Source organism: Plectropomus leopardus, chromosome 12, assembly GCF_008729295.1.
Source record: "Plectropomus leopardus isolate mb chromosome 12, YSFRI_Pleo_2.0, whole genome shotgun sequence".
NCBI classification, from domain to species: Eukaryota; Metazoa; Chordata; class Actinopteri; order Perciformes; family Serranidae; genus Plectropomus; species Plectropomus leopardus.
Window position 1 is genome coordinate 20,457,388 of NC_056474.1, and position 24,401 is coordinate 20,481,788.

At 38.7% G+C, this 24,401-nt stretch overlaps 2 protein-coding genes and 1 long non-coding RNA gene across 4 annotated transcripts; 1 reads left to right on the forward strand and 2 right to left on the reverse strand.

Moving 5' to 3' along the window:
- Positions 1–5,024: 5,024 nt before the first annotated feature.
- On the forward strand, positions 5,025–5,731 carry LOC121950986. Its single transcript, XR_006106372.1, has 3 exons — positions 5,025–5,116; positions 5,223–5,348; positions 5,645–5,731. It is a non-coding gene; the product is annotated as an uncharacterized LOC121950986 (long non-coding RNA).
- A 2,381-nt stretch (positions 5,732–8,112) lies between these two features.
- On the reverse strand, positions 8,113–12,165 carry LOC121951884 (V-type proton ATPase subunit d 1-like). The gene is given in 9 exon segments (XM_042498371.1): positions 8,113–8,286; positions 9,168–9,245; positions 9,366–9,542; positions 9,665–9,720; positions 9,723–9,741; positions 9,961–10,040; positions 10,462–10,640; positions 11,235–11,406; positions 12,045–12,165. Coding segments are annotated over 9 exon segments (1,056 nt in total).
- A 3,187-nt stretch (positions 12,166–15,352) lies between these two features.
- asip2b (agouti signaling protein, nonagouti homolog (mouse) 2b) lies at positions 15,353–24,365 on the reverse strand. Of its 2 annotated transcripts, XM_042498229.1 has the most exons (4): positions 24,340–24,365; positions 24,105–24,233; positions 17,702–17,775; positions 15,353–17,448 (listed from the first exon to the last, which is right to left on the reverse strand). In XM_042498229.1, exons 2-4 carry the CDS (start codon positions 24,211–24,213, stop codon positions 17,281–17,283), a joined length of 351 nt encoding a protein of 116 aa, XP_042354163.1. In that variant the 5' UTR covers positions 24,214–24,233; positions 24,340–24,365; the 3' UTR covers positions 15,353–17,280. The 2 variants fall into 2 exon arrangements, with proteins under 2 accessions (XP_042354163.1, XP_042354164.1); XM_042498230.1 differs by lacking the exon at positions 24,340–24,365 and having other exon boundaries at positions 24,105–24,304.
- Positions 24,366–24,401: the final 36 nt, after the last annotated feature.

Here is a 24,401-nt window from a genome sequence, read left to right on the forward strand (position 1 = left end):
TCAGCCAATAATGAAGGTGATGTAAATTTAATGATAAAATGTGCAATTTTTTTAATGTGTTCACTTCACAACTTTCTCTGCAGTCCAGGGACAGTGAGTTGCTCCAGGAGCTGAGCGCTGTGCCCCTCCACATCTCCCAGCAAGCAGAGGCTCTTCTGGAGCACAGAGACAGAGGTCTGTTGGCTCTGTGGCAGAACGGCCCCGTGCGTCACATCATGACCGACAGTCTGCCTCGCTTTCTCGGCTTGCTGCAGCACGCCTCCCTGCTGGGCCAACAGGAGCTGAGGAGTGAGTCCAGAGATACGGCAAATGGGTCATATCAACCACAACAGGCAATCGAAAATCCTAATAGGGCTCCAGCACATTTGCGTCACTGCAAGAAAATTGTAGAAACAGAAAGATTAAGAAAGCAGATATATGAGATAGCTCCCGTTCCTGCTGCCTTGTTTTGCAAATATATTTTATTTCTAATTTCATTTAAAAAAGTTATTTACTTTAAAGTAAGCCGTTCACTTCCAGTGTCAGATGTCTGTTTGATGGACAGATAGATCCACAGGCGCATTAGCTACACTGACAGAATGGTGCACTGTGGTTGTTTTTCCACATTAAATATGGTTGCTGACCTGACCTCAAGTTTTTGAGTCCTTGCGTTTCCTTTCAGGCAGAAATCTAATTTCTTCAGAAAACTCAAAATTGCAATCTAATCCTGTCTTCCTGATACATGAAAATGATCTCCTCCGTTTCACATTTTTCATTATTTTGCTCTTTCAGAATAACATATAAACCAGAATGTTTATTTTCTGTTGCTCTAATAAATGAGCCATCTCAGTGGGTGAAAAATGATTGTGCTCCATCCTCAGGGCCCCTGGCGACTCTGGCTGGTGTGTACCAAGATGTGAGGGGCCAGAGCCTGGAGGCGTTGTGGAGAGGGGCTGTGTCATTGTGGACTGACGAACTGGTGGAGGTGCTACCTGTGCTGTTGGAGAACCCACAGCTGAGGCCACTGGCTCAGGCCACTATCACCACGCTGAGGTTCGCCCTGGATGTGGTAAGAAAGCTCACCATTGCCTTTTTTTGTGTGTAAAATGTGCAGGGATGTCAAACTCACTGTATTCATGGGCCCCATACAGCGCAACTTGATCTCAAGTGGGCCACACCAGTAACTCCATTACATAATAACCTGTAAATAACAAGACCTCCACATTTTTCCTGTTCTTAAGGTTTAAAGAAGTACATTCTGAAAGGATTATCCATATACAAAACAGATGATGAACAGGCTGAAATGTCACAAGAAAAAAAATATATGTATTGAATAATATATACATATATACTATGTATATATTGTATATATACATTTTTCTGAACACTTCCACTACTGTGAAGTAATCTTGGCATCGCCACATCAAGCTCAAGTGGAAGTTATTGCAGAAGCAGATGAAGTTATCCCCTGCCTTACAAACTGTTTTCAAATCAATCTCTTAATATTAGGGTTCCACCAATAATGTTTAAAGATAGAAGTTTGATAAAGATGCTGATTGACAGTATTTTGCAAAATGTTCAGTATCTCTACATATGATCACATTAAGAATTAATTGTTTTTATAGAGAACTGTATTCTGGGAGCTATTATGCTTTTCTATATTTTGTGTCTCGTATATAGTATTACAATGAAAGATGATCATATTAGACGTGCTTAAGTTTCAGATATTAAGGTACCCGTATGTGGAAGTAATCACTGTAAGCAAAAACCTCAGGCGCCCTACCACTTTGAACGCTCAGTATTAAACTGTTTTTTCTACTCCAGCTATAGTATGATGTCATGGCGTGCTAGATTTCTACATTACGTAGCTTACATTTATACAGCCACAGGCTAATGGCAGGGAAACATTTAATCCTAGTTGCCAGTTTTTCCCCCTGACTTCGGATCATATTCCTGCTGAAACAAGTCTGGTGTGAAGATTTTGGTTTAGAAGCTTTTATTGGTCATATTTCACAAAAGAAAACGGTAAGCAGAGGCGTACAACCACAAGGTGATAATTGTAGTTTTACAGTGTGCCACAGTCTGTGTCAATGAGTGTATTTAAATGCAAACTTTTATCCCAGTTATGACTGTGTTTTTGGAGTATCCCGTTTATGTTTTCTGTATGTAAATATCCTGGTTTCAAAGACTTGGATGAACTCTTATCCTGGTTTTTATAAAGCTTGATATGCTACAGTACAAACATTTGTGATCATTTTCTGCATGTCTTCATGGGAAAAATCAACTCAAGTAGTCTGTAAAACATAAAATATGATAATAAACTTGTAAAAAGTAATTATGACAAACATATTGAATGTGAAAGAGATGCAGAGTAGACGAAGAGGCTAAATCCAGTAATGCTGAGGTAACTCTGTCAGACAAGACAAATCCAGGATAAGACTCAAAATCAGCACACTATGCAGACACACTCATGACTGTGTATTACTGGTCGGTGTTCTGTGTGAACCAGGCAGGACAGCATACTTACCATTGGGTGGAGACCAGGTCGGCGATGGCTCTGTCTGGAGTCAGGAAACGGCTGGCTTCTGTCTACAAATTCTCCCCCAGGTACTGCACTTGTCTGAGACATACATGAGAGAAGCTGCCCTTTTTTTCATAGCATTACATAAAGAGTTAAGAGAAGAGACACGTCCTTCTTTATGTAATAGCATGCCAATTACCCAGAAAGAACCAAGGTCAAAAGATGTATAATGAGCAACTTTGGTTTAGGCATTAAGGTCTTTTTTAATGTCTAGATTTGTAACAACTTTCCACAGTATTTAATAAAAATCAGTGCTTACTGCACAAAGATCAACAAGCAAAGAGCTATTACTTTTGTGAAAACTGACATGACCTTAGGCTTGCTTCAGCTACTGCGTTGCTGTTAAAGGAAAAGCTTCAGTATTTTTCAACTTGGACCCCATTTTCCCATGTTTTTGTTATAAATGACTAATGTGAAGAACAATTTTAGAAACTGGTTCAGTATGGAGCGAGAGAATGGCAGTTTGCATCAGCAAAAACAGGCTGCTGTGTAACTGTTTAATGTACTTCCAATAAAAGTGCTTGTCTTTGTCACAGGCAGACTCAGATTGTTATTGAAAGTGTATGACAGCAGTTTGGAAAGGTCAACCTTTGATTAAAGAGTTAGATTCTTTTTGTTTAACCAGACACAGAAACAATTGTGTTTAAATTGCAACTTATTTAAAAGTGCTCTTGCTCATACTGGACCAGATGCACAAGTTATTTGTATCAGTCACTTAGACACAAAAAATGGGAAACAGAGTCCAGGCTGAAAAATACCAGTTACCTATTAAACTGACAAATCAGAGCAAAAAAGATGTAAGAAAATTATTCCAGCAAGATACTTGAAATCATGTGTCCTTTGTTTTACCAGCGAGTGTTCAGTGGTAGTGTCAGTGCCGCTGCCACAGCTCCCCTGGTCCAGGGTGTCAGAGGCCAGACTGGTGGAAATCCTTCTGGAGGAGTGGCTCCTGAGGCCACTGCAGACCATCGCCTCCCTCAGGCCAACAGCTGAACTTTTCCGCCTCAAGAGGAAGATTATGGACAGCCCTTTTATATGTAAGCCTACTTTCTCAGCAATATTTACATAATGCTAATGGAGGACTTCATCAAATTAAAATTTTGTCTTTTTCTATTTCTCCCTATAAGACCAAGCTCTATTGGTGGCAGACCAATTTGTTGTGACATTTGATGGTCACCTGTATGAGCTCCCGGGCTCCTGTCCGCTTCTGCTCGCTCAAGATGTCAGCGCTGAGCCTTCATACACTCTGCTGCTCAGTTCAGACTCGCATAACTTCCTTCTGATAGGAATGGATAATAGCACTGTCAGCATTCAGCACAATGGACAGGTATGTCTTAAAGAAACATCTCACACCTTAAATGATCATCTGTATATCATTTACTGACTTCTTTTGTTGAATTCTCGCATGCCTCTGGTGAACGAAAAAACCAGCAGATGATAAAATTCTTGATGAATTGAAGTAAAAGGAGTAATGACGGAAAAACTATATCAAAACATCTCTTTACAAATGCTCACACAACTCGTGCAGTATAATCCAAGTCTCATTTATCCTCTTTTATTCTTAGTACTTCCCAAATAGATAGCCATTTCTGATTGGGAACTGCACTAAAAGTTTTTTTTTTTGTCATTGTGTGACTTTGATGTTTTAAATGGTTAGTTTGGATTTACCAAAGTCACACAATAACACAAACAAACTAAGAATTGACGAGGCAGTGGTGGACCAGCAGCTTTTGTGGTCAGAGATGTAAAATTTATGTTCTTGTCAATGGAGCCTGGCTTTAAAGAGAGAGCACGGATTTCATTTTCATGTCAGTTCTCCATCAAAGGGGCTGTCTGTTGGGGAAGAACTGAACATACGACTGGATAAATGAGACTTTTGTTATACTGCTCGTATTGTTTCAGAGTCTGTAAACAGATGTTTTGATATAGGTTTGCTGCTATTAAACTTTTACTTCAATTCTTCAATAATTTTTATCTGTTTTAGGATTTTTGGTAACCGGAGGTATGCGAGAAAAAAAAGTTTTCTTCACAAATTAGTGTAACACAGGGTGAGTAATAGACATGCAAATTGTCATTTGAGAATGAAGCATTACTTTAATATTGGTAATAAAACTCAGTGAGCACCAAAAAGGTCTGTTTTTTTTAACAAAAAAAAAATGTTTGTGTCGTAGGTGACGGCCAACTGCAACAACGCTGTAACACACACATTTCACAGTGACAATGGAGTGGCTGTCAGAAGAGGGTCAAACATAGTGCAGGCGTCCAGTCAGAGCGGAGTGTCAGTGTCATGTGACCTGTCGCTTGAGCTGTGCAGCTTGACTCTTGATGGATGGTTGCACGGTACGACTAAAACTAAAGATTCAACATGAGTTAGGAGAATAAATGACATCCATGGTTATATTTACTGATTCTCATTATTGATACAAACATGTTTTTATCTACACAGGCACATCCACTGGTCTGTTGGGAACTAATGACAATGAAGCAGGGAATGATTTTCCTCTGCCAGATGGATCTCAGGCTAAAAACCTGCAGGATTTTTTCTACGGTTGGCAGGTAGGAAGAGTAAGACTGGCAATTTTTTGGTATGGAATAGATCCTAATATATGAGCTCTGTCAGCATGAAAGTATCCAGTTCTCACTTGCAGTTTGATCATTTCAGATGAAACCAGATTGTATTAAACCGCCTGTTGCAACAGAGCACATTCCTAAAGCGGCCACAAGCCCTTTGAGCTGTGACCTTCTGTTTTCCTCTCCCGATTCTCCGCTGAGTTCCTGTTTTAGGGTGGTGAGTAGAAAAGCACGAGCTCCATCACTGTCTGCAGGGTTAATCATTTGTGGATTTAAGAAGCTGGGGAAACATATCTTGAACAGTGTCTGACAAGAAGCCCTGACCCTTCCTGATCTTTGATGGATTTTATGGCCAAAATAAGAAATTTCCCAGTTGGATGTGCTCACACCAAAGCAAACATGGCCATCTGTACTTCCCTTATAGATTAGACAAATCTGTGCTGCTGCCTGACATGCACCACTGTCTGTTTTTGATTGATTAAGCACATTTTTACAATGTGTTTTTCCTTATAGGTGGATCCTGGTCAGTTCTTGTCAGTGTGTGAGTTGAGCTCCTCCAGAGCACCCTGCAGATTAGCATCTGCTTTTGTTCATCTCTGCCAGCAGAACTATATACCTCTGGAGGTCCCAACCCAGTGCTGTAAGTCAGGCTATTATGCAACCAGACATGCATGAATCAGACTTAAACTGTGTTCTGATCAATGATTCTGAAGTAAAATGACAGATGTTTAACATTTTCCTTTTACATTTTAGTGAAAGCATGAAGCAAGGAAGAGGTGATGAAGAGCACAGATGGGTGATTTATGACCTGTTTTAGCTGCAAAAAAAACCCAAAACATTTTCACTTTTATACCACTGTTTGTGCTACGTTACCTATACAGTTACATTTTGAATATTGTATTGTATTTGTACTCTGTTGTATAGTTACACATCATTATACCTCATGTAATGTTTGTTTGTCCAGTTTAGACGTGCAGATATTGCAATAGTGTCCTGCTGCAAAGCTCTAGGCTCGGGTCAGCCTCATGGTAAACGATGACATTTGTGTATGTGTTAAGAAGGTCCCCAGAAAAGCTGCTTAGCCTTGCAGCGATTTTTCCCAGTAGCCACTCGCAAAAAGGCACATCTATAAAACTGTTGACAGGACACCTCGAACTACAAACAAGTTCAATTATGAGTCTTTCTAAAATGAATTTCTCAGCCATGGAGGTTTAGATTTTCAAAACTGTCCTTGAGCCAAGAAAAGTATTTTGAGAATCTGTGACATCATTACAATGTATAGTCTATATACCCAGTGGGAGCTTGCGAGAGAAACAATACTACGCATATTTGGTGGCCTGGATACCACAGAAGTAGACCCAAAGTAGGTAGAAACTTTTTTGGCGTATGCACCAGGTGAGCAACTCCATTGGAAGTATGCCATCATGGCATCTGGTATCTAGGTGTTAAGGTGGAAAACCACAAGTGTTTATCGCACTTCATTATCAATACATAACAGCTACACACAGTGTATTGTTTAAGCGTGCGCATCGTCACTAAATTTAGTAACCCCCTAGGCATATATTGAATACATTGTATCACAACCATGCCACTGTATAAGTAGGCCGTCTATAGGCTGAATGATCGCATTTTGATTCACCTTTACGCTACATATTGTTTGTCATGCTTATCCTTAATAAATGAGTGTATTATATGTTAAGATGCCACTGTGTATCATATATATACAGGGCGATCATCAGATTAAATAAGTCACTGATTGAGTGCTCCAGGTATGACGTTTTTTTGTAGGCCGATGCAGGAGTAAGTGTCACCTTGGTTCCCTCGTCAAAAAGCCTGTGGGATTTTTCCACTGGATTTCAGACAGAAAATAAGCTCTGTGAAAAAAGTTTATGACACTTATGGTTTCTTCAGCAAGATAATCTTCACAAGTGAAAACTACCTTTATGATTTTGGAAGCTTAAGCTATAAACGAACTACATTACTTTTGCATGACTTAATGTTGCCACAACAATGAAGCTGTAAAGCCGTGTTCGCCGTGATGATGTTATTTAATCTCATTTAACTACTTGTTAACAACTGCCCTCTTCAATATGAGTAAAAGCTTTAAAGTTCACAAGTGGAGCATTTGTTGACATATTTTATGCTGTACAACAAAATGTGAAGGTCTCTTAAGCTTGTCAACCACAGACCTTATTTCAGGCCTCAAACAAAAAAACATTCAAAAACCCATTGACTTCTAGACGAGGAAACCAGGAGTGCTGGTATGCTAACTGATTTCAGGTTATAGGACTCAATTCTGGGGTACTATACACCAAGGTAAACAATACAGCCTTAATATTGCAATATATGTGTTTATATGGTTATGTGATACAAGGTTTATTAATAACCAAATAGACAGATAGATAGATAGATAGATAGATAGAAACTCATAAGGTTATTTCTTCCTTAGCATTACTTTACCTAACTTTATAAGTTACAGTAATGTCGAAATATTAGGTTTTATTGTTTGCCAGGGTGTAGTTGGTGAAGGGCTTGTGGCTTATACAATCTAATGAATGCATGCTATTGTATCCTGATGCTTGCTCTTGCATACATAGACAATTTCAGACTCATGTCTCTGCACCTGGACTGGAAAGAGTCCAGCGGTGGAGGTGGGCCTGAGCCTGGAGCTCTGCAGCTGGACCCTTCTCACATATTGTGCCAGTAATGTGAGTGTGAACATACTGTTGGCTGCTAATCATAGGACTTACTTTATCAATAATCATGAGGCCTATATTTGTATTTTCTTTGGTCTTAAGTACAAACACTGAAAATATTTGTTACTGACTTTAGTGACTGACTTTACTAATCCTCACAACCAAATCTTGTGATCATAAAGGGATTAACAAATATGTTTTTGATGAAGTTCATTTATTATCTTATTGTATGCTATCTCACAACTGTATGTTAAATATAATAATGTTTTTCTCTTTATTGCACAGTTAATTTTTTCCCTCAAAGATGGGTATGTAGTTGTGTATCTTTGACTTCTGTCTCTGTGTGACACACTCGGCGATCCAGACGATGTTGCGACTCTCCTGTTCCTTCAGTTTGATGTAGGAGTAAAATACTCCAAAGTGGAACTGCTGCAGGAAAGCAAGTGTGTTCAGCTTCACCTGAGAAAAGACAAGTTGAAGCTGCTTAAAAAGACAGAAGGGCAGGTTTACATACAATTAAGATATACAGTTAAAACATGGATTAACTTTTGAAAAAGTTATTGGGCTGTTTCCTTGCCGCAAAAACTTTAAAAAAACGATGAAAACCACTCATTAGTCAACTTTGGGCCTGTGACACCAAGTCAATGATTGTCCATTGGTCAATGTCGGGATGTTGGTGAGCATCTGTCGCCCCAGTTTTTGTGGTGTTGGCACTAATTGTGACCCTTAACGGCTTTTATCAGCTGACTCAGCATGTTGAATCGGTGTTAGAGACGGCAGAGCTTGATGGTGAATGAAATCACTGTAACTGGCAGCTCAGCTCGGGTGTGAGGAAAGCAAACAAACCACTGAAGCTCAGAGGTGAGATTATTTCTTAACCATAGAGCTCTTTAGCAGAAATGGTTTGTGTTTTATTGTGTTATCGTCCGTTAGCACACAGTAAATATCCTTTCTTCTTTCTTGGTGTTCTTAATGCACTAACAGGCTAACAAACACCTTGAATGCTGGTATTTCCTCTCAAAAGGCACTGAACGTATGTGCTGGTTGGCTGTTTGCTATAGTCGTTGCATTTTGTTCAAGTGCAACATTTTAGCCGAGACACAGGGGACATGAGTCCATGTAACAGTAGGCCTTTGTTGCAACTCGTTCTTGATGAGGGTTTGGTTTGTCTGGGCCCTAAAATATTTACCTTTTAAATCATTGGCAGTAAAAAAAAAAAAAAATGAAAATTAATTAATTAATTAATTAATTATTACAGCTATTTTTAATACATTCAAAGTCAAACAGAAGTCAGCAGATTTGATTAGTTAGACTTTTGAAGATCATGAAAGTTATATTACCTCTTGTTCAAAGAATCTGTCCTCCAGAGTCTTAAAACCTGATCCTGGCTCAGGGTCATCAAAGATGACTTTATATGCCTGCAAGCAGGATTAAGTAAGAGTTGGACATGGCTTTCACATGTAAGCTAACTGTAATAAAAAAAAAAAAAAACAGCAGCTCTCTTGCTGAGGAGTCCTCAGAGATGTGATCAGACTCACTGGGTAACAGTCAGCCACTGCTTTGACCTGCTCGTGGTCGTCTGCTCTGGCCAGCAGTTGTAGCCCTTCAGGGTAAAGTTTGCCACAAGATGGATAGAGTGCACTTCTGTCTGCACCACTGAGATCTGTCCCAAAGGAGTTCACTGTGATGATGAAGGCTCGTCTGTCTGCCTCAAACTGCAAACACACACACACACACACACACACACACACACACACACACACAGAGCATTTCAGTGAAAAAAATCATACATATTACGTAAAACAAATGGCCTATGCAATGAAATCTGTCACAGTACCTCCAGGACAGGACACATTGTATCTTTTGTGGCGCCACCAATGTTCTTGCAGAAGAGTGGAAAGACTCTAAATATGCCTTGGAAGAGAAAAAAGAACATAAGACAAAAGCATAAGATGGAAAGCACCCCATTGTAAAACCCGTGTCCTCTGGGGTTGTTTAACGTGGTACACACAGTAGTAAGTCCAAGAACACACACACACACACACACACACACACACACACACACACATTATATAACCCAGGCATCATGGTAAATTATGATAGCCAGTACATCTTATGTCACTCTGTAGTCACCTTAAACAGTTTGTTTCTGAGGATCTCAGCTTCCATTTCATCCAGATTGGACTCAGATACAGCGTCCTGGAAAAAATCAGCTATGACACAACAACACAGTGGGCATCAGTTTGTGTTACATATTACTTTTTATCTTGCAAAACTTCAGTATGAATGGTAAAAATCATAAAACACAAGACAAGTCAAAATTCTGACCAAAGGCCTGGACAAACCAATACCGAAAAGAACTTCCAAGCACAACTTTGCTGCTAAATCAGTTCTAATGGAAATTTGTGGATTCACTCGTTGAGTTCATGTTGGTGAACACTGACCCTTTGACCAACAGAGAATTCATAATTTTAAAAGGTCTGACAACAGAAGGAACAGAGAGCCAGAGTCCAAAATGGGGAATGAACAGCATATGAATTCATAAATTATGCCCTTACTGAAAGGGTAATAATACTTTTCATACTAAATTTTACCAAATCCGGGAGTTCAAAACATATAATTTAATGACTCTACCTAGTGGTGTGTCCACCAGGATGGCCGAGTAGAGCTCAGTTGGGGTACGAGCGATGCCCACTGCTGCCATTTGGTCAAAAGCTCCCAGTGGGTGACACCGCGGGAGGAGCTCTGCCACATCCCTCTGTTTCAGAGCTCCGGTGATCAGCATCACCACATTGTCGATCATGTAGCTGTAACTATGGCAACACAGAAAACAGTAAATGGATCTGCCTTTATTTGTCTGCATGCATCCATTTTATTTATCCATTTACCTACAAATATGCTTTTATTTTTAGAAACTCATTTAAAATGAGGTTAGTGAAATGAGTTTTAATGGACTATATTATAATAGAAGGGGGAAAGGTACCTAAACCATAGTTTTCTACAGAGCCCCTAAAAGGACATTGGGAAGAAAACAAATTAGAGGGTGGAATAAAAAATAGATGGTGAAAATATATTAAATGGTAGAAAAAATTAATGGTGTTAAAAAAAAAATTCTTGGGTGAAAAAGTAGATTTTTTTTTCACCATCTATTTTTTTCCCACCATTTTTTAAAAATATATCATTTTTTTCCACCATCATTTTCCCACTCTGTTTTTAAAAACAATATTATTGTTTTTTTTATTTATTTTTTTACACATTTAATTTTTTTCCCACCATCTATTTCTGCCCCCTCCCCCCCCATGTCCCTTTAGGGGCTCTGTAGATAAGCAAAAAAATATGGATAAATAACTACAGGAAATATGTCTTGTGACCTTTGTATAATTAATAATTTAGCAAATGTAGCGTACGTTATATAGTCGAGGAAGGTAGATAGGGGAGGCAGCGCATTGGAGCGAAGGCAGCTGAATTCAGTCACCAGGCTGTCCCTCAGCTTGCTGTCCACTAGAGACACAGTCAAGTCCTCCTCAGAGGTGGACAGCAGCTTACCGTAGTCTGTGCTCTGCAAATGCAGCTTCATGTCTGAGGAGAGGAGAGGGAAGGCATAACATAAAGGTTTTGTACTCGACTCCACCTTATTTCCCCTAATGGCTGCATCTCTGACCTTAAATCAGGGTTGTTCCACAGCCGTCTCCTGTGAGCTCAAATTACAGGAATACGAAAAAGACTATCATAATACAAGACAATTAATGCATTTGTCTCTGACAATTTTTCCCCACATTTTTAAATAGATAACAGTTGATGATGACTAACTACTAACACAAACATATAGATTACATAAACACATTAGATAAACTGTAATTGCAGGGTCTGTGTCTGTCTTTCCAAGAACCACCAATCACACTGTCAACGAACACATCTGGTGAGGGTGAGTCTAAACATTCCTGTTGCTTAAAAGTAACATCTCATTAGTCTTCATCTTCACTGACTTTCTCAGTATGTTTCAATCAGATAGGAATTCCTGGTGTTCTGTTACAAAATTCAGATTATCTCCTTGAAAAATTGGATGTAGGTGAAGAAACTTGATAGAAGATGGTAAAAAGATGCCTGTCAAACTGTGGTCTTATGAGACAAAGCCATACACATGCACAAGAATGTCTGGGAATTTAAAAAAAACAAAAATCCGTCCAAGGTGATACAGTGTGATACAATATTCTTACCCTCAAGTGTGTCGCACTGGGCCAGATTGTGATAGTCGGTGCGAGTCAAGATTCCTGCCTTCATTCCGCGAACTAGACCCTCCAGATATCCGTGATCCACGTTGAAATTGAGCTCTGCCATGATGCCAAATGAGCTTTCAGCAAATGTGGTTGCAGTTGAGGTAATGTTCCTGTCCAAATATATATCTCTTTGGTTTTTTTTTTGGTTTTTTTTAATGTAACTTCTGCATTATGTCCTCTCTGACTAACATTCATGCTGTTATTTTCCCTTCCTCTTTGAAACCAAAAATTCCATAGCTGCCCTAAAAGTGTTGGCTGTCTCAGTTCCTCCTATCAAGTACATCCATCTAGCCACAAAGGTGAAAGGTTAGTGGAATTTAGGGGGATATATTGTCAGAAATGGAATATAATAAGATAAGTTTGTTTTCTTTTGTGTTTAATCACCTAAAAATTAGAATCGTCATGCCTTTCTTACCTTAGAATGAGACATTTGAATCTACATAGGGAGCAGGTCCTCGTCCATGTTGCATCACTGTGGTTCCACAGTGGCTCAGAAAGGACAAACCAAACGCTGGCTCCAGACAGGTACATTAGTGCTCATTCCAAAGTTGTCATATACTGTCGCTTTGTCAGTGATTTTGGTGTAAGATACAGGTGCCAAAAGTCACTTTTCACAGCCGTATGATAATTTGCTGGATGGCATCAAGTTAAAATGCTGCCAGTAACAACCTAATATAGGGCAGGTAAGCATCCCTGTTGGGCAGGCCAGTGAGAATGGGTCCTACAAACCCTCTATGGAAGTACAGCCAAAAAATGTTTTTCGCCTAAACATAACCATGTGCTTTTGATGATATCCTGGTGTTGGTTGCAGCATCCCAGGGCATCAACAGCAGACACAGGAGGATACCTGGAGAGTTATATGTAGACACAAAGTCCCCTGACAAAACAGTGATTTGTGATGACTTGGGATAAGAATGTGTTTCTATGTCGGTCACTGTAGTTTGCAGCCGGAGGGCATCAGAAAAACACTTTTTAAAAAATGTAAAACAGCTTTATTCAGTGTTCAAACTGGCTTAAATCAACAGTGTCCTGATGACTATTTGGGAAGATTGGACTGAGTTTTTGTAGAAGACTTATGTAAATTGCCTATATGAGTTAGGCTCACTGTGTTTTCATTTGGTCTGTTTATCATTAAGCGGACTGTGTTTTCTTGGTGTTTTTCTCTTCCTGTGTTCCTGTGCTGCCTTTCCCTCATTAGCCCAGCTACACACCTGCCATGCATCCACCTTGTTATTCTACCCTGCTCCAGAGTTTTTTTCCTGGCTAATCAGCTTTTTTTTTTTTTTTACAGCTAATCAGCTCCCTGCCTGTTCTTTACCTTATTCCCGTCACTCGAACTCCTCTGCTCTTTTCTCCTCCTGCATTTTATCCTCGCGTTGGTCCTGTGCCTAGGGGTTCTGCTCATTTTCAAAGTTTGTTTACGAGTGTTTTGGTGTTCCTGGTTTCCTTTTGGATTTGCCTGACTGTCGTGGGACAACTCTCTGTAAGTTTATTATTTGAACATTTTAATCACTCAATCACCCTGCTGCCTGCAGCCTTCTGCTTTTGGGTCCAAACCTGCCATTACCAATTTGTGACAAAAAACTTCATGAACATCTAGATCTTAAAGGTCATTTATTAATCTCATTTTCGGGTTAATTCACTGGAACATGCCTACATGCTTTAAAGCCCAGTCTGCTGTGAATGGTCAGCGTTTCCAGTTCTTTCACATGTGTACTATTTGCATTTCAGTGCCATCAGTGCAGCTGGGAAATGACTGTAATGGCACTGTATCAGCAATTTCTACCTGTACATAGTATAGTTGTGACATCACAACTTTACAGAAGTCCTGATGGCTTGTTAAAAGGTACACTTTCTTAATACAGATTTTTTGCATTTCTCTGTGAATTGAGCAATTTGATACATTCACAGTATTGATATAGCACCTATATGCGATTGATCATTTAAAAAAGATCAATCAGATCAATCAGTCAGATCAATCTGACTTTTTACAATATGGGATTTTAATCAGAAACCAAAGGTGAGCAGACATTAGCAGGTGCCAGGCTACCAGTCTGTCTTTAACATGCCAAACTGCGTCGTAGAAGAACTCATCTGTAATGTGTAATTGCTTTTTTTTTTTTTTTAGTGTTTTTTTTCTTCAGTTTTATGTTTGATTTGGGGAGGAAGAGACCTCTGCGGATATTTTGGCTCATAGTTAAAACCTCCTGAACAGTAAACACTGAAGGAATCCTAACTGGAAAAAGTTTTAGCTGGTTGCAATCTCACCAATACATGCCTCCAAATCCCCCTAAATCTTACTCACTACTCACTTTTTGTGTACTCTACACTTGGCCCATGCAGGGAGAGAGGTATGTCTTTCTTAAAAGTAGTGTATGTGTTTCAGTTACGGACCATGATGCCCTTGGACTGGAGGTCATGCAAGAGTAAGAGTACTAAAGCTGACTCACTTGTTTTATAGCAGTCAGATAAAATAAATGACCTTAACTGCGCTTTCATCCTGAAATGCTCACAATTTTTAAGTGCAATCAGTCTCAGTTTATTCATTTCTTGCACCCATGTGAGCGTGGAGCACAGATCTATGCCAAATCAGGCAGCAGAAGGCAGGTTAGACTTGTTGGGTGACCATTTCTCATTTCTTCCTATGTGCATGACTGTTTCTGCCCATAGCGTGACATAATCAGATAAAGCACGCAATTTACGTATATCAGTTGCTTCATCATGGCCATTTTTCAGTACCCTTCATATTTTGCTGTCTTTGACTCCTTCTTGCTCATGACTTTTGATGATGTACAGAACATATGATGATATCACATCCGACATAATAGCTACTGTTATATTTAATTATGTGTGCATACTTTTGCAATTAGACACCCTTCCTTCTCGTCACTCTCCACCAGAGGAGAAGCAAACAGCGTCCCAGACAAACCAATACAGTATGTGGAGAACAGATTGCTTGGATAGGATTTATGAGATGCAAAACTTCTTTATTTTGGAATTGACAGACTAATGTCACCATGTGTCTATGCATGTCCTTCCTGGATACACATATGACCCCTTACACATGAGGTTCATGTCCATTATCTCTCAGCTTTCCACAAAATCCAACCACTTAAGAATACAAAGCTGCTGTAGTCCATGTTTATCCTCAAGAAAGCATCCCAAAAACATTGGCAAGAACTATTCTTTTTGTTTGCTTTGATTGTTCAGTGTCATATTTTCTTAATTTAACATGGTTCCCTCTCATGAATCTACATACAAGCAATTCTACATTTACTTATGTACTCATTTTAGGACATTTCCAACAAAAAAGGACACCTGAAAGAAAAAAAACACAAGCAAAATATAGGGGTATGATAGATTTATTCAAATGGCAAAATTATAAACTAACGTTTACTCCTTAATCCACATGTGAATGTTAAATTATTCCACATTTGAGGACCTAAATTTTACCTTTTCGAAACGTATGAATTTGCTTCATTTTTTTCACATGTATATCATTTAATGTATATCTGGTTATTATTGTTTCCGACATGATTAACAGAAGAGCAGAGACGATGGGGATATTCCAAAGCAGCAACAGTCTGGAAATACCCAAGGCACAAAACATAGTTTACAAGCGATTGTCTACACACATGAAAAAGCATAAATCAATCAGCCACAAAATTAAACCACTGAAAGGCGAAGTGAAAACCATCCATCATCAAGTTAATATGCATTCCTCTGCTTCAAAACTTTTGGTCCTGGCATTTATGTGGATGCCACTTGACATGACACACCATCCATCCAAACAACCTAGTCTCTCTACCAACTCGTAAAAATACTAACCCAGTCAGTGGCCCTTCATAATAAACACCAACAAACCAAGACACCCTTTAGTGGCAGTATGAGAAGCACTGGGCGATGCCATTTACTGACAATCCTGTAGTATAAATATCAAGAAAGTCCACATGTGGACAGGCATGGGTTGTAGTTGGAGTCAAACAAACATCCAGACATTTACTAGGAAGCCCTCTTTTGTGTCCCATGTGAAACCAATAGTAAATCAAGTTATTCAATAACAACAGTGTGCTAATTGGTGTAGCATGCCATGCAAGTGACATATTTCGCATAACTTTACATTATGTTAATATCAAATGTACTTATTTAAAGCCATTTAAATACCAGTGTTGCCCACATGTAAGGAATAAATGTAAAACCAAAGTTTTTACATAAAGAGCTTAAGACATCATCCTTGCCTCCAAATTCTCCAGATTCCAAGAGATTGATCAGATTGAGCGTTTGTGGTAGTGCCAGTACCCCACCTCACAACCCACAAGACTTAAAGGAACCACAGCCAACACCCTGGCACCAGGCACTGCAGGACGCCCTCAGAGGTCCTGTGTCCCCCCTCGACAGGTCATAGGCCCCACTGTGGACCTGACTTGGCTCTGACCTGTTGAGACATGAAACCAGAATCTTTGGAGTCCGAGCACATCCCACTGATTCTTAACCTGACTGGAATCTGGGGAATTTAGAGGCCAGGTCGATGCCATGGGATCTTTCTTTGAGCTCTTGAGGCAATTTCCCCTCGGGGATCAATAAAGCATTTCTGATTCTGATTCTCATGTTCCTCGAGCCATTCCTGGGCAGGTTTGAGGTTGTGCCATGGCATATGCTTTTGCTGGGAGGCCCACTGCCATCTGGGAGTGCTGTTGCCATGAAGGGATTTACTTGTTCTGCAACTATGTTTGAGTGGGCTGTCAAGTCAAGTGGTGCTAACATGAATGCCAGGACCTAAGGTTTCCCAGCAGAACACTGGGTTGTAACAAGATTATCACTGTTATTCACTTCCGCTGTAAGTGTTTTTAGTGTTGTGGCTGAGTGGCGTCCGTTGCTCCTCCTTTGTTACATGTGCATGTACATCTATGCAAGTATTTTCTTATTTCTCAGAAGACCGAAGACACAAAAACACAACTTAATTCTTTAATTTCCCTTACTCATGTGTTAAAGCCACAGACAATGGAAAGAACTTTTATGTTGCTCATGATTTTTCAAATGTTTCTCTAGTTATATTCTCTGACCTGCACCCACAGGCCAGAGGGCAGTGTTTCTTCTTTGTGTGTATAGTATGACTTATCACTGTATATGTCCAGATGCTGGGCTCTGCCTGTGTATATGTGTGTTAGTGCTTCATCTACGTCTTCTTTAAGCACAGGGGGTTCACCCTCCAGCAGTGACAGATGGTGTTGAAGAGTCGACAGCGGCAGGAGGCACAGGGGTCACAGCACGGGACGTGGACGGAGCAGCTTTCCATTAGGCGGCCACAGCGACGTGCAGGGGTCATGAGGTTTGACTTGTGCTTCTGAAACAAGAGAGAGAATTTACATGTAAGTGTCTTGCAAAAAAAATAAAATAAAATTTCTGTTGACGCTTTGGAATAAAATTCACCAACACCTGCAACAAATGCAATACTTACAGTGTCAGATGACCTAAAAACTAAGTTGAACTTTTATCATCTCAAGCATTCATAAACATGCATTGCTAAAAAGCAAGAGAGCATACAGTGACATTTTATGCCATATCAAGGCAGTTCAAGAGAAACAAAGACAGCTTACAGGAGTGTGGCTTTCCTGTGGTAGAGAAATCTTTCGCCTTGCAAACAGCCGTCTGTTCTTTGCTTGACTCCAAGCTAGAGGTGAAAATAACAAGAATTTATTTGTTACTGTTAAAACACTCTATAAACATTGCTCATTACGATACCTGTACTTTTACTTAAGTCGAGGTAAAATCATTTTGCCAGAAAAACAAAAACCTCACCATACTCTTGAGACCTATACACTGGTCTCACACAAAAAAGCCTCTTGTTCATTCTCCTCTCTCCGCTCTGTCAGATCTTTGCCTCACAAAAGAAGTAAACTAGTACAAAACTATGATATCTTAAGGCTATAATCTTCTGATAGGTGTTCTTTGTCTATTTTTGGTCATCCTTCAGTTGGACGTTCCTGGAATACCTCCACAGGCAGATGTCCAGGGGTCACACTGATCAGATGTCCACACCACTTCAGCAGTCTACTTTCAAGGTAAAGGTGCTCTAGTTCCACTCTGAGCTTCTTTTGGATGTGCAAGCTGCTCACTGTCCTCTGGGAATGGGCATCTTATTGCGTCAAATGGGGGGGAATCACAGAGTAACTCACAGTACGATCATAATACATTGCTCACAATAACAAGGATATATCAATACAGCGATTCTGCAATACATGATACATTGCAAGACAATCGCACCCTAGGCAAGCACTTCCTATGTAAAGCAGTATTTTTGGCTGCAGTAGCTCTTTATGCTTTGGGGGGCCCTATTCCCAATCCCCCTTTTCCATCAAAACGAGTGTGTGTGCTGATCAGAAAAAAACAGCTAAAAATAGGCTATACACAAGGCTGCCTTTCTGTTTTTTCATGTGTGTGTTATACTCCCCACGACAGACAGGCCGTAAAACTGGGTAGTAAACAGTAGAAAGCAGCATGGAAGCCAGTAAAGGCATAAGGAAGGGGTTAAGGTTCAGTTTAGGCTCTCATCCGGAGAGCTTGGCACACTGACAGCTGATTACAGAAACTGGATTTTGTAGAATTGAAAGCTACAGTAAATGTGCATTTACCTCAAAACAATCCAAGGGGCCTCATTGACTTACAATTTGGGCGTCCTTCCATGTAGAGGCCTCCTTCAGTGATAACTCTGAGAGGTGGGCTGACATTTGTATGGTTTCCCTTGTGTAAGAGCAACTAAAGTGTCTGTGCTTACTTGTCTTCGTGCTTTGTTCATGGCCATCTGTAACTACTAGAGAGCGTTCAACATGCAATCAAATATTAAAAGAGACGCAGAAGTTTGTTTACCGTTTTCTTTGTAACCCCTCCTTCATCCTGCCTGATATGTCAGCCTGTTGGCAGGATGATGTATTACTGATCATCTGGAAGTCTACATTCCCTCTCTCACATGCTTGCTGGACAGCAGCGAGGATCACATGGAAGCTATTTTGATTCACATTAAAGGGCTCATTAAATAGGTTTTGAGGAAGAGACATTCATTCGTCAGTATGTTAAAACGGTTACATCTACTGCTGACAGCTCTATTGATTTAATTATTTGGGGATGGTTTTTTGTGGTACTGCTCACGTCTAACTGTGCTATGACTCACTACATAACTCAACAACAAATTGAAGGATTTCCATGACACTTTGTACATTCATTCATGATTCCCAGAGGATGAATAGTAATGACTTTGGTGACCCCCTGACTTTTCTTCTAGCACCACCAGCAGGTTATTAATTGTGTTTTCAAGGCCTCTTTTTCACTGCATAAAAACACTGCTAACATCTGGCTTTTAATGCAATGGGTATTCACACTCAGGTCAAAAGACTGCAGTAGTCATGGGTATTTATTACCTTTGGCAAGTACCAAATCAGCAGCGATGTATACATGAACCAAATTCAGGTAGATTTTTACTTGTTGCACACACACACACACACACACACACACACACACACACACACACTGCTCTACTAGCAATGGGGAAGCAATCTATAGCCTATTTTTATTGGGTTTACCTGTCTTTAAAAAAAACATTTGCATATGCTTATATGGTGAAAAAGGAGTATAAGTGAAATATCAGCTATTGGACGGCCGTGAAATGTGGTATAGATTCCCATGTTACCCTGTCTCCGGAGGGGATGCAGTAATGGGGGACGAGTGTTTCTATCATCGCTCTCCAGCTTGAACTGACGACAGTTCCAAACTTTAGAAAGGGATCACGACAATCAGAGATTTTGTTGTATACACCTAATAAAGCCAAACACCACTGACAACATTGTGTGGAATACAATGAGCAGAGTGTGTTTTTGTTTCCAGCAAATTAATTCAGATCATCTGCACAGATGGGCATAATTTATTTGCTTTGAAGCAGCTAAAAGAAATAGCAGCTCAGACTGTCCCTGTTCCAATGAAAATCAAAACTGATTTGACTCTATACCTCCTCTGCTAGCCGTTCTTTTGATCATCACAAGGTTAAATTAATCATCTCAGACACTGGAACCTTCAATTCACTGACACGCTATCTATTGCAACCTAGATGCCGTGCAAATTCAAATCTAAAAACCCTCTTTCTGTGCTCCGACCACTTTCCTTCTCTCCCATGACTCATGGCTGCTGCACCCTCTAATCCACGCTGTAAAATCTGACAAGTCAATCTGTTGCAACTTAAAAATGACAAGTTGCGCAACTTCAGTAAATCAAGTTAGTCTGACTTAACCTTATCATGACAAAGATGAGAAAATACAAATATGATTGACTATAATCCAACCAGCTGAAGTTGCTAAAACTTAGAAAGATAAATTTAATCAAACTTGTCATTTTTAAGTTTAAACAACTTAACAAAATTGAGTACATAAAACTAAATTTTAAGTAAATTTAACAATTAGATATAAAGTTAACATGAATTAAAATTAATAGTTATGTTTACTTACATTTTTTCAAGGCAATGGATTTTCTAGATTTGTTAAAGTAAAACCCCTTTTCTGTCATTTTACAGCACAGCTCCACACCTCTGACTTGTCTTTGGCCAGATGTTCACACTTCGTCTGTTTTGTTTTTTTGCAAGAATTATCTTAATCTCAGTGGTGATAAATTCATCTCCTGCTGATGAAGAGGTCCTCATTCATGCTCATATCTTCCCCTTTTAGATATCTATATTTGACCACATGATATAGAGAATTTTCTGGGGACCAATATCTGTCTTCTAAACAAATTATAATGCACACACATTTCCCCTCATTTTCTCCCATTCTGTCCATGTTTAAGGGCTTGCCTTTAGTAATAACGTTTATAGTGAGATTGCCTTTTTGAATGCTTTTGAGAGTCACAGCACTGTAAATCTGACAACTTGATTTTATTTTAGAAAATCTTGGAAACCAATTGCCTTGAAAAAGGTAAGAAAATATTACTATTAGTCTTAGGTTATGTTTACTTTATATCTAATCTTTATCTCAAAATTTAGCTGTATTTACTGCATTTTGTGAAGTTGTTGCAATTTAAATATCCTTACTTAAACCTTAGAAAAATCCTTTTTGTCATGACCAAGTTAAGTTAGATTAACTTGGTTTACTGAAATTGTTTACACTAAATAATGAAGTAATTTCCCATGATATTTTTAAGTTTCAGATACTTTACAAAATTATGTACACTCTTCAGAATTATGAGTAAACTAAACATTTAGATATGAACTATAAAAAACTCAAGATCAATTGTTTTATGAATGTACCTTTATCCTAGATTTTTTTGAAAAGTAAAATCAATTTATCAGATTTTTCAGTAAGGCTGTCTACGTGGTGTCGAATCTGAGTCAAATCCACCCCTTGCTCCTCCACAGCTTATCCAAATATAGTCACTCAAACCAAAATGACGTTGGCTGAATGTCAAACTCTAGGCTTCAAAAATGCAGTCCAACAAATGGGTGATATCACTGTAGCCATGTCTATTATTTATACAGTGCGTTATTTTAACACATTGAAAATTTCATCCTACTTGAATTGTCATAAAAAAAGAAAATGTTAATAGGCAGCTGTCCACGTTGGATTTCTTTCGCAGAAGCACAAGTACACCAAACAGTGCAGGAAAAAAACTGTAAAAACAATTTGATGCATGCAATTTATAAATTACATGCAACAGTGCATGTACATGAAGAAGTATTTTAAGCCCTGTCCAACTACCTCCGAACCTGCATAACTGTTGGGTGTGGTCAGAAGTGCACTCTGTTCACCTGTAACCACACCCAACAGTGATATCACGGTGTGTTGATCGCACCGTCAGTACACTTCACTGCAGCAAGAACTTAACCTGCACCAAGAAATATATTTAACTAACAACAGAAAAGATGATGATTTTTGTCGGTTTTATGGCTTCAACACTACTGTTTGGTTCAGTCTAACTGTTTTGTTTTGTTTTTTCAAAGTTAGCAACTGGCAGGTGAACACAGTGAAGCATTTAACAGCTAGGGGATATTTCCCTTGAAAGTAGAGGGATATTGAACAAAACGCTCAGTCTCTTAAATTTACACTCTTAAAATAGTGTAACTATTTTACACGGACATTCACCGGGTAGTCAGAAACATTACTTCATATGCATACCGATTTTGTTTTCCATCCATTGGATGTGTGTCAAATGCTTGTTACTACACTTGTTATTTAAACTACAATACTTTCAGCTAGTTACTGTAAAAAGGAGCAATCCCTTTTTCAGCTGCAGACAAACCATTTCCCCATTGCATAATTTGCAATAGTGTGAGTGGAACATGCAATCTAAATCTTAATTCTTTAATGTTTCTACTGCTTTGGATGTCTGTTTACAATGTTTGCAGCAGTAAAACAGGCTTAATACACAAGGAAATGTATTTTAATATCCTCAAGTGAAACTCTTGTTGGTATACTTGTAATTGCTGTGGTCAAAAAATAATTGATTGGGTTCTTAAGCCTGACAGACTCCGAATGTGTCCTGCTCATAATGTGTTGCAACGCTCCCATAAAGGAAATTGAGACATACCAAAATAAAACCATAATTTTCCCAAATGAAAGTGTTCAAACTTTTTTGCTTCAAGAACTGTAAATCATACCAGATGTAGCTTGCATGGATTAGTACAGTAATATGCAGGACTGGTTAAACGATTAAGAAAATACTTTTAACAAATACTTTACTTATATAATTGCCCTGTTCAATTTTTTTTTTCCTTGCATCCATCCGTGGAAAACAAATGAATAGATTAATTGGCTCATTGCGGACCAAATCTGTTCAAATAGTCACACAACTCATGCAGTAATCAAGTCTCATTTACCCAGTTGTATGCTCAGTAATACCCACACACATTTTCACGTAGAAAACAAAAAAACAAATAACTGCTAAATATTAAGGCCTGGCTTATATAGTAAAATTGATGTCTGGCTTTCAAGAGAGTATAAGCTTCACTTTCAGTTAAGTTTTAAACAGTAAGATTTTAGCATGGTTCCCAATCAATCAAGAAATCAACATGTTTTATGTCTTCTGTGGAATCATGCAAGAATTCTTCTTCACAAACATCAAGGAAACCCAGCATGACTAATGGATTTAAAAATGGTCATTTGGTGGGTGAAGTATTCCTCTAAATAAAAGACAAAAGATCATTATTATATTGTGGTTCTGTTAACTTCTAATGCAATCATCAAACCACTTTAGATGAAACTTCCTTAAAAAATTTGTTTAAAATAATTTGAAAAAGAACAAAAAAAAAATGTTGGAACAACTTTATTTTATAAGTAATTACTTAAAATGTGTTCAAAAATATATGGTAATTTCTTTTAGATAATATGAAAAACCTAGTTGGAACAAATTAACTTGTAAGGGACATCCACTTAAAAACTTGGCTTTATAATTACGGTAATTAAGTCTTAAAGGGAATTAAAGTGTTAAAGAGAATAGGTTTCGATAAATTTGAGTTTGATTGAATTAATCAGACTCCTCAATGTTTGTTTTCGTTGGGCATTGTAAATAGCTTCATTGCAAAACCTGCTTTGTACGGACTGATAATTGTAAAATTACAGAGTGTTAATATATATATATATATATATATATATATATATATATATATACTTAATAAAAATTAAATACAAAAATGAGTCACCTGCGTCTCTTCAGATTACAAATATAGCCTACTTATTTGATTATTTTACTGTCTACTTTCCAAAACAATTCCATAGATACTCTTACTAACTACACAGCAAATAGGTGTTACAAGGGCGCAATAGGACATACGGTGACCACATCAATCTATTAGCGCCACATACATTATTTAGAGCAGTCATTATGTTTCCTTTCAAACATTTGTCTTCAGGGTGTTGCATTAAAACGCATCTTTTGAGGCTCACAGCAAAACGAAAAGCAATCTAAATTTTTTTTTATATATACATAGGCTATATATATACATATATAAAACGGGTGAATCCTCACCTGTGTCATTGTCCGTCTGCCTCAAATCTTTCTTCGTGTTCTCTGCCCAGGAAAGCGGGAAGGTAAGCAGAAAGAAGCACAACAAGTGTCTGCCGCTGATTTTCCTCATGATGATGATGTTGAAGAGATCTGTTGTAAAAAAAAAATACAAAATAAAAAAATCAGTCTCACGTAAGTGAAAGAAATCACAGACTGCCTGGTGCTACGGGGTGAATATAATCTATGACTCACGTACTTCTCCTCCTTTAAATCCTCACTTCAGCCCCCTCAGGTTTGTGTCTGGCTGTGAAGGGGTTT